Source organism: Poromitra crassiceps, assembly GCF_964638095.1.
Source record: "Poromitra crassiceps genome assembly, chromosome: 27".
Classification (NCBI taxonomy): Eukaryota; Metazoa; Chordata; class Actinopteri; order Beryciformes; family Melamphaidae; genus Poromitra; species Poromitra crassiceps.
The window spans coordinates 6,007,964-6,019,059 of record NC_139650.1 but is presented as its reverse complement, the minus strand read 5'-3'; the positions used below and the strand labels follow the sequence as shown (position 1 = coordinate 6,019,059).

General features: G+C 43.9%; 1 protein-coding gene across 1 annotated transcript in view; it reads left to right on the top strand.

Annotated features, from left to right (window-relative positions):
- Positions 1-4,563: 4,563 nt before the first annotated feature.
- rbl1 (retinoblastoma-like 1 (p107)) overlaps positions 4,564-11,096 on the top strand; it is a gene marked incomplete at its 5' end in the record, with an annotated part of 33,397 nt that continues 26,864 nt past the window's right edge. Inside the window, 4 exons of the mRNA XM_083661912.1 lie at positions 4,564-4,725; positions 5,975-6,108; positions 7,771-7,974; positions 9,339-9,403. Of these exons, the coding sequence (XP_083518038.1) occupies positions 4,564-4,725; positions 5,975-6,108; positions 7,771-7,974; positions 9,339-9,403 (565 nt within the window). The remainder of the gene's footprint in view (positions 4,726-5,974; positions 6,109-7,770; positions 7,975-9,338; positions 9,404-11,096) is intronic.

Sequence of the window (11,096 nt, the reverse complement as noted above, 5' to 3'; positions counted from 1 at the left end):
CTTCCTGTATTCACACATTTTATGCTATCTCTTCCTGTGCCTAACAGCAGAACCCCCTATAAGGAGCGACATGACTTCAGACATTTTGCATTGGTCATAAGGGAACTGTTGGAAATGGGGGGGGAAGGCTAATTAGAGCAATGACCTTTTTCATATCAAGGAGATTTTGTCTCCGGGACAAATCTAGCATTGTTTCACAGCTTTGCTGGCGGAGGCATTTGAGATCAACAGATTACAGATGAGACACGCGGCCAGGCCCGTGACAAAGCGGGCGCGAGGCCAAAACGAGGCTCTGCTCATTAACATGCACACACGCATGGATCACGTGCACGGCACATAGCAAGTCTAGCAAGTGGAGTACTTCACTCTGACACCATGTTATGTCTTGACTTAGCTTAGCATAAATTCAATGACACACTCAGGACGACTGCGCACTTAAGTCGGCCCTCTTTAATCTCCTCTCCTCCCACCAGTACGGTGGTCAGTCTCTTGGTCCAACAATCATTACAGCGTACATGGTCAGAGCTGCAGCCAAATATAGCCCATAATCATCATGTTAGATTGTACAGTGATGAGTGAGAAACTGCCCAGCACATGAATAGAATCACCAAACTTGTTTTTACTGAATATAGGCATTTCAGTTCTCAGCCCTAATAGCCTACTTTGTGCTGCTTTATCTCTCTCAGCACAGCACCTTTACTTGAAATGACTCAAACTGAACAGTTACAAATCAAAGTTTTACCACATGGGTCAATAATACATGTGATCAAAACACCGCTCAGTGGGCTTAGCCTACTTCATTTCAACACACACTTCAGTCCCTTCATTGGAGATGCAGCATACACACATGGTCAGTCGGTGATGTACTCTGCACAGACCTGAAGGACTGGCTCCTCGAGCAGAGCATGAGGACAGCCAGGTACTGTACATGCTGCCGCCGACCCAGGAGACCTAGACACACTGAGGACCATGCTGCAGGAAGATCGCTCTTCAGAAGGTGTCTCAGTGAGCGGTGGTGGGGTGGCACCCCTCTGGGGCTCCCTGATCACCCAGGGAGCCCCAGGCCGCTGGCATTCCGATCCGTGACATGGCTTCTTCTCACCTACTGGAGATGGTGCTGAGGGAAGGATTGTCCTTTGTCCAGCTGCTCCTGGACCACGGCGCTGACCCGGCCCTGGTGACCTGGGAGCATGGAGGAGAGGGCGTTATCCTGATGCAATCAGGGTCTCTTTCTGGAGGACAAGAGATGTCCTCGCAGTCTGGCCCACATGTGTCGGATCTGGGTCCACCAAGTGCTGGGCACACATCGCCTGATCCAAGTCCACTCCCTACCACTAACACAAGTGATGAAGGACTTTGTGCTCCACCAAAACTGACTTGAAGGACTGTCAGTTTATTTATTTTCATTTCCTAGATTTAGTTCTTCAGTGACTGTGTTTCACACAAATCCAGGGCCAGAGATTAAATACCATCAGCATACAAGATTCAAGATTCAAGATTCAAGTTTATTATTATCCCACCTGTAGCCAACCCTCCTACTATAATTGGAGAGCTGTGTGTCTCATCGTCTCCAGTTTCCACACCCTATAGAATTGAGCACGTGTTCAGTTTTGCACAGAAACAGCTGGTAGCAATACTTTTTTGTTTTACCTTTATACTTGATTACATTTCAGAGCCTGTACATTTTTACTTTTACTTGAGTAAACAAGTTGAATCAGTACTACTTTTACCAGAGTATTTTTTTTTACACAAGTAACTATTCTACTTAAGTAAACAATGTGTGTACTTTTCCCATCTCTGTCTGTGGCTATTTATCTCCCTCTACAGGCTGCATCGTATTTTTGTAGGCTTAGAAGTCCCTGCAATGGGATTTTTGAATGGGAATTTCGGTTAACAAATTTTATGAAACTGGGGGGTATGGTGGTGCAGTGGTAAGCGGCGTTGCCTCACAGCTCGAAGGTCCTGGGTTCGATTCCCACCTGGGACGCTATGAACGCTGAAGGAGTGCGTGCCCGTCCGCATGTCCTCGAGTGCCCACCGCCCGGGTGGGGTCGTCTGTGTGGAGTTTGCATGTTCTCCCCGTGCCTCCCGGGGGTTTCCTTCATATAGGAACCCCCTTCACCAAAACATGCAATATCCTGGTTGCTAATGTGGTTCCTCCTCTGGTCGTTAAGGGCGCCTGTTCAGAGGGAGGGGAACCGGTTGGAATAGCGTAAACCTCCCACGTGGTATGTCCTACCAGTGAAGCTTCCTCTGTCAGGTGAAAAGAAGCAGCTGGCTAACTGCCCATGTCTCGGAGGAAGCATGGAGCCAGTTTTGGCTCTCCCCAGATCGGCAGAGGGTGGAGTAGCAACCAGGATAAATAAATTAAATTAGCACTAATGGGGGATAAAAAATGGGATATGGGAGTCATAAAAGTGGTCCTCATTTGTGAAGCTTATCTTGCTGAACACACACACACTTCACCTTCACTGTTTCATAAACGTTTAGAGAATACCAACTGTTGCCCTCCAGGAGACGCTTTAGAGTCCCAAAATTTAGACGCAATAGACTGAAGAATTCTTTTGTACACCAGTCTATTGGTCTGCTCAATCAGAACAGGTAAACCTCTTGAACTGCTTGCCTTCTGTAATTCTGTGGATTAGTTCTGGATGTCTTGTCTTTGTCTGTTGTGTCTTTCATGTGTAACTCTTGAATGGAGAATGCCATTGGCTGCAAAACAAATTTCAGCCTGCTGACAATAAAGTTGTATCGTATTGTATCGTATCGTATCGTATCGTATCGTATCGTATCGTATCGTATCGTATCGTATCGTATCGTTTACCACAGACCTTATTTCAAGCATTCTACCATATAAAATTCTATTCACTCTTACAAGTAAGAGCAGGAAGTGCTAGGTGTTCTGGACTCATTCCTGCGGTACTACTTCCTACTTCCTGCAAAGCTCTCAGTGAGATGAAAACACAGATAGGTCACATGACACAGTATAGGTAGGCCATAGTGCTGACATGAAATTGCCTGAAAAGCATCTTCCTGAAATACAAATATTGATATAGAGCAATATCCATTACTTTTATAACTTTTGGAAGATTTATGTCATTTGTAACATGCCTATAAATAAATCGTGTTTAAAGTAAAATTCACAGTAAGCCGTCAACATGCATGTTTTGCCCATATTTACAGTTAGTTGACAACATCTAACTGTGAATATGTGCAAAACATGTGCAGAGTGCCTGAAAATAATACAGAATTCCATCATAAATTATTTCTGTAGGCTATTTAGTGTATTTTCATCAAATATAGAGTTACCATTGTAGTCAAGGAGTATGACCAGTGGTGTAGTGCAGGGTACAAGTAGGTATACAGAGTAAGAGAGTATACCCACTTTTTTTCTGTCAGCATTGAGTATACCCACTTCTGAATCCCCGGGCCTCTATAGCCTAGTGTAAACCTGCAGGCAAGGAGACTGCAGCGGGTGCCATGGATGTTGATGGAAACTTGGTAGCCGCATAGAGCTTTTCATAGGCATTTTATGTCTGAGGATATTCCCAACGGTCTCATCTGTTTTCCTCTGTCATTATGCCTTTGCATTTTCCTGCATTAATGTAGTTAGCTAGCTAGCGTTAGCTAAATTGGTGGCTGACCGTGCACTTGAATGTCAAGCATGCCATGTACACGAGTTCGAAAATAAATGAAGGCCGCAATACTATACGACATAGGACAGGTGTTGTTTGGTAAGAGGCTCAGCCCTCACTGTGATGCAGGTGATGTGTGGGAAGAAGCAATTGTGATGTCACCAGTGATGTCACTCGAGCAATATCAGTGATGTCACCAGTGATGTGTCACTTGAATTATGATGTCATCAGTGATGTCACTCAAGTTGTGATGTCATCAGTGATGTCACTCGAGCAATTGTGATGTCATCAGCGATGTCATATGCCACTGTTTATAACACAGGGTGTGTACCGTGTACCACTGAGTATGACAACACATTCAGCAGCATTACTACCGGTGGCATCTTGGTTTTTAATGGTGCAGATATTGTATGGGGGTAGATCTCCATTTACTCTGGAATGGTAATAGATAGGTTTACTTATTACACTTGGGCTGGACCAGTCTCTATGGGCCAATGGCTCTGCTGGGCTGGCTGGAATCTAGACAGCAAAGAACTTAGATTAGTAAGAAATGACATCTAACAGAGAGCTCAACACACAACAAATCCGCCATTTTGGCCTGGAGGAGACACCACTGAGAGCCTGGTGACGCGAGGTTACCTCTGATTGGCTGTCACGGCTCTATGCTGTTGTCCCATTGGCCAAGCAGACGTTTTTTTCTGGCACCAGTAGCACGAGGGCAGAAGGGGGTTGGGCGAGCAGCACCCAAACTCGCATCCGATTGGTCACTGCAGAGCAGTTTTCGCGCCAACGCGCTGCATTGTGGGAATGGATTGCGGAAGTCGGTAGGGACTCTGCTGATTGTTGTTTCTGTCCGGGGACTGTCTCGTGTTTCTCGGATTTAACTCGGGTTTTAAACTAGGCCAAAACTTCTATTCAGTTTTTACGAATGCGGGGAGACGAGTCGCCCGATTCAGATTCAGGCAGGATGGACGAGAGCTCCGTCCGGAAGAGTCTGGAGACACTGTGCCAGGAGCTCAACATGGACGAGCAGACTGGGGCTGAAGCCATGGACAACTTCACTGCCATCTGGAATACATACACACTGGAGGTAACGCCGCCCAGCTGACCATACCGATTAGAACGTTACACTTGATGTGCTGTTATCTTCCTTACATAATATGCATTCGTCTTGTTGTAAACTTGAAACCTCGAGCTCAAAACTTCAGTGCGACTTGTGGTTAGTTGACATATCATCACGACAGTCTGCTTGTCTGCACTTCTTCCTGTAATAATCCTTGGCCAGTGATTTCACAACAACACACCCAGGTGATGGGATCCAGTTGACATGATCATTGATTTGCCCACATAGTAGCAGATAGGCTGGCATATCCAGGTTATAGTTGGTATTAACCAACTATGTTTATAGCCTTGCAATGAGATATTTTGCTTCAGTAAGTAACCATGGCAACTAATTTTTTAATTATTCCAACATCCGGCCCACTGCGTGGTCTTTTCTTTTTGTAGCTTTGTTAGAGATTTCTGTTATTGTTCTGATTTATAATCATATGGCTGGAAATCAACACCAGCTGTCAGCCAAATGCTGGAAAATAATGACTGGCAGGTCCTAATCTATTTCTAAAGACAGAATTAAATCAAATTTACAAAATTAGACTATTTTTTTGGGCCGATATCCGATGCCAATGTTTTCCAACTCTTTTGGCATATTGCATATATATATATATATACACACTATTACTATATATATACTATTTATATACGTACAGTATATACTATTTTTTAGACCTAATTCCAGAGAACAAGAGTCTCCCTGTACTGGAATTAACCCTAACCCCATGTACAAATTCACTGGGCAAATCAGAAAACGACTTCAATTTAGGTTATGTAAAACATGACATATTTTTTTAATCTGTGTAACATTTTCTTTCAAACAAAACTGTCAGATTCATCCTACCCGACACAGGCTTGGGTGATGCTCTCCCTGAGACAGTCCTGACGTAGCCACCACAACCGCGGCGAATTTGACTTATTTCACAAGTTGTAAAATAAGCATTTCATCACGCATGGAACATTTGGGCATAATTAAAGTGTGGTTTTATCGCCTGTCATATCGGCAGAAATATTCGTTTTGGCGCTGATGCTGCTGATATTTGATTTGAAAGCCTTTATCGAGCGATGACGACGTGTTGATATCATCTTGCATCCCTTGTGTGTCTGTTTGTTTTTCTGTTCCAGAGTGTTTGCAGCCCGGGGGGGGAAGAGATCTACTCCCACCAGTTAACTTCACAGTCCTGTTAGTATCTTGCCATGTTATTGACAAAGTGCTGTGTTGTCTCCAGGGGGAGGTGGTGCACTGGCTGGCCTGCGCGCTGTATGCAGCCTGTAGGAAGGGATCCACTCCCACGGTGGGGAAAGGGCTGATGGAGGGAAACTGCGTGTCTCTCACTAGGATCCTTCGCACCGCCAAACTCAGGTCAGTAGCTGTCAGCTGAGACACTTGACCATCCCCGTGAGGGGAGTTTTTATTTGCACTTTGCAGACTGCAAGGCCGTGTTCACATTACAGGCAAATCCGATTTGCTGCTAAAGTCATGAATCATCATTATCTTGATTGGTTTCCCAAATCTGATTTGGGAGTGTGTCCGCACTGCCACAAATCTGATGTTCAAGTCGGATCCGTGTGTCCAGACCCTAAACAGCCTATCTGCATGCGTTGCTATGGTAACGACTTGGGCGTAAATACGTACGTTGGTGACGTGGTTTTCCTGCGCAGAAGCATTTGATGGCGACTTGCGAGTGACGTTCAAATCAGATTTGGTGGATCTTGCGCGTCCGCACTGAAGACACATCAGTCAAAAGCACATTTGAAGCAGATTGGAAACTACCTCCATAATGTGGTTTGGGACAAGTGACACAAATCAGACTTGGAGCGTCCAGACTCATAAAACCAATCTGGATAAAGTCATTAATAGGTCACTAAAGTTCACAAATCAGATTTGGCCTCCTAGTCTGAACATGGCCCAAGAGTCAAGACGCATAACAAATCACAACACATTTATATAAACAAGCATGGCGCGATCAGACCAGCCAATTACAGTATCACTTATGTAATTGTAAGTGAGCGCTGTTTGAGATACGACTGAGTGAACTGCAAGACGAGAGTTCAACGTTTTCTGTATTGAAGAAGTTAGAGCTGCAACGGATAGTTGACTAATCGATCGACAGAAAATGAATGGCCAAATATCTTTTTATAACCGATTAATTCTTTGGAGTAATTTTTAAGAAAAATATAGTCAGATTCTCTCGTTCCAGCTTTTTAAATGTGAATATCTTCTGGTTTCTTTAGTCTTCTATGACAGTAAAGTGATTATCTTTGGGTTGGGCAAAAGAAGACATGAGGATGTCATCTTGGGCTTTGGGGAAAAAGTTATTGGCATTTTCATCACAATCTTTCACCATCACTAGTCAATAAAACAATCGACAGATGAATCGATAATGAAAATAATCATTTCTTGCTGCTCTAACTGAAGTGAGGCTAAAACATGAGAAAATTGTCATTAAATAACAGAAATCTGAGGATGGAAAAGTATGGGATTTTGAAATGCAGAACGTGTAGGAAGGACGCCTGCATATAATCAATAGGAAACTGGTTTGGTCAGCTGTGTTTGTTTGTTTTGGTTTTTAAATTGCCCTTAAAGGAACACTCTGCCCATTTTCAACCAGCTTTGTATCATTAGAACATCAGTAGTATATCAGAAAACTGTAAACTGTTTTGAAGTCTGTCATTTAATTTGACAGTTATTGAGTGTTAAAGTGTGGACCAGTGATGTCACTGGTCCACACTAACTCAAATTAATAACTCATTAAGTCAAATCAACTCTCAATAACTGTCAAACTAGATGAATGATGAATAGTTTGACAGTTATTGAGAGTTGATTTGACTTAATGAGTTATTCATTTGAGTTAGTGTGGACCAGTGACATCACTGGTCCACACTTTAACACTCAATAACTGTCAAATTAAATGACAGACTTCAAAACCGTTTACAGTTTTCTGATATACTACTGATGTTCTAATGATACAAAGCTGGTTGAAAATGGGCGGAGTGTTCCTTTAAATGTCAATGTCCCCTCCAGTCTGATCCAGTTCTTCTCCAAGATGAGGAAGTGGGCCGACATGTCCAACCTGTGCCAGGACTTCAGGCTGCGCATGGAGCGCCTGGAGCGCAACTTTGAGGTTTCCACGGTGATATTCCGCAAGTTCGAGCCCATCTTCATGGACATGTTCCAGAACCCACAGGGGGCGGAGCCGCCACGCCAGCCACGCAGCCGCAAGCACAGGCACGCACGCACGCACGCACGGACACACACACACACACACACACACACACACACACACACACACACACACACACACACACACACACACACACACACACACACACACACACACACACATTTGAAATACTTTATTTGCTTCCACAAATTACATTTCATAAGCAGGGAAACAAATATATCAGGGTCAATTAATACTGAGCACTTATGGATACACATAGCACCTCCTTCTCCACACTGCTAGACTGCCAATAATGGCTGAGACAGAGCAATATTTGACAGTTTGTTTGGCTCTTGCCCTTGTCAGGCCAGCACACACACCAGCACACACACACACACGCATGCACACACACACACACACACTAATGATGCACATTGTAATCCATTCATTTAATCGATTGATTTGTCACGTTAACGATCAATTAATCATGATAATAAACCGCTTTTGACATACAAAATAGAAAACACAAACTCGCGGGTTTTGACACCTGTCTTTAGGCCTACTCAACAAGTTAATCAACCAACCAAACTTCCTGCTTTAGCTGCCATTGTGCCTGTAGACGTGCTGTATTTCAACATTGTATTGCAATGTATTCTCTGTATAAGCGGTGAAAGTAAAATTTTGCATTTATGGTGTTAAAAAATGAGTGAAAAATGAGGAAATAGCGGGGGCGTGCCGGTGGCTCACCTGCTAGAACGCATACCATTAAGGCTCAGTCCTGCCTGGCAAAATATATAATTGTTATTGAGCATATTTTTATTGTGATATATTGACATTGATTTATTGTCCACTCCTAGTCCCAGCCCAGCAGCCATGCATGTACTGCTGTGGGTAGGGCCAGCAGCCAATATGTATTTGAGCCACCTAAAAGAAGGCCCACCTAAACAAATCAATATATCAGTTTAAGTTTTACTCTATATTATTAGCAACATTTCCAGCACTTTACCTTGCCGTCAAGCAGCGCTTTCCTCTGGCACTACATCTTCTCGACCGTAGAACTCCCGTATTCCTACGCATGTCGCACACTGTATTACGCCGCAACAGCATGTTTCTGACCCAAACAGCCATCTGCGGCGCAATACAGTGCGCGGCGCGGCCCGCATAGGAGTACTGAGGTTCTACAGTCACGGCCTCTCTCTCTCTCTCTGTCTGTCTCTGTCTCTCTCTCTCTTTCTCTGTCTGTCTGTCTCTCTGTCTCTCTCTCTCTCTCTCTCTCTCTCTCTCCCTGAACTAACTGAGTCTGCCTCCTCTCTCTCTCTCTCTCTCTCTCTCCCTGAACTAACTGAGTCTGCCTCCTCTCTCTCTCTCTCTCTCTCTCTCTCTCTCCCTGAACTAACTGAGTCTGCCTCCTCTCTCTCTCTCTCTCCAGGCGGCTGCCCTGTCACATCAGCGATGTGTTCAAGTTCTGCTGGACTCTGTTTGTCTACACCAAAGGTACCACACACATCACTGGCTGAACAGCTGCTGTGGCCACTTCTTCCATTCGTTTCAGTGACAGGAAGGAATAATTAAGAGCTTTGATGTAGCTTTGGGGAACAGAGTTTATGGTCAGTTCTGTTGTAGTCTCAACGCCCATGAGAGTTCTTACGCTGATACACTACGTTACTGCATGCTGCAGAGCTCTCTCTGCGTCTGGGACACTTTCCCTCAGAGGGCTCGTTATGGGAGGGGAACCGTTCACTTGGCCAGTCATATGCCAGTGATGGCTTCAGTCCTCTCCAATCAGTAACGACTTTGCGATCAGACAACACGGGAGGCGCAGCCCATTTTTCTAACCGCTCTCTCATCGGTGCTACGACCTGTCACTCATTCAATTTCAACCTGCCTTCAAAACCAGCAGTGGCTGTTAACTGGCACAGACTCACTTATGTAGTATGCGGAGTGCAGCGATTCAACGTAATATTTGAGTCTGGGGAGAGACTAGTTCTGTTGGGACTCTTTGGAGCCACTTTGCATTAAAGGGATAATTGTGATTTTTTTTTTGATGTGGGGTTGTTTGTATGAGGTACTTGCCGACAGCCACTGTACTACATGCAAATCTTAAGCAAAAACGTAAAAACAACAGGACAAAATATATAAAATGTTTCCATACTGCTCACCTGGCATAATCCAAGTCTCCACAAGCCCTGAGATGCCAAGTTGCCTTGAAAAGATGTAATTTACACCCTGTTTTTAGCTGAAATCTGCACTGGAGCCAGGTGCTCCAGCTATGAGAAGAAGAGGAGGTGAGGAGCCAGCTGCACATGGCTAGATTTCAGCTAAAAACGGTGTGAATATGTCTTTTCATGTCAACTTGGCTGCATTACAGTAAAGTGATGTAATTTTGTATGTATTACCATGCAAAAAGGACGCTATTATTAATTATGTTATATATATATTTGTAGTAGTACTTGAGTACTTGTTTATTAGTTAATGAGAGTATTGGAATATTGAAATTACTTAAAGAGCGTGGTGCAGGGGAAAAAACAAAAACATTTTGGGTTTATCATTATTATGAAAATGCCCCCCCCCCCCCCCCAAAACAATAAAAATAAATTAATAATATAAAAAAAACAAGCCCCCAGGGCAGAAATATGGAGGAAAAAGGTGGCATTCTAAATGGGCGTTCAACACCTATGACATCTCTTGTTGCTGGACATTCTGGATAGTGAAAAAGGTGACAGATACCAGGGCAGACACAAAACCACTCATAAATCCTTCTATTTAAAAAGGTGACAGATACCAGGGCAGACACAAAACCACTCAGAAATCCTGCTATTTAAAAATGTGACAGATACCAGGGCAGACACAAAACCACTCAGAAATCCTACTATTTAAAAAGGTGACAGATACCAGGGCAGACACAAAACCACTCAGAAATCCTACTATTTAAAAAGGTGACAGATACCAGGGCAGACACAAAACCACTCAGAAATCCTTCTATTTAAAAGGGTGACAGATACCAGGGCAGACACAAAACCACTCAGAAATCCTTCTATTTAAAAAGGTGACAGATACCAGGACAGACACAAAACCACTCAGAAATCCTTCTATTTAAAAAGGTGACAGATACCAGGGCAGACACAAAACCACTCAGAAATCCTCCTATTTAAAAAGGTGACAGATACCAGGGCAGACACAAAACCAC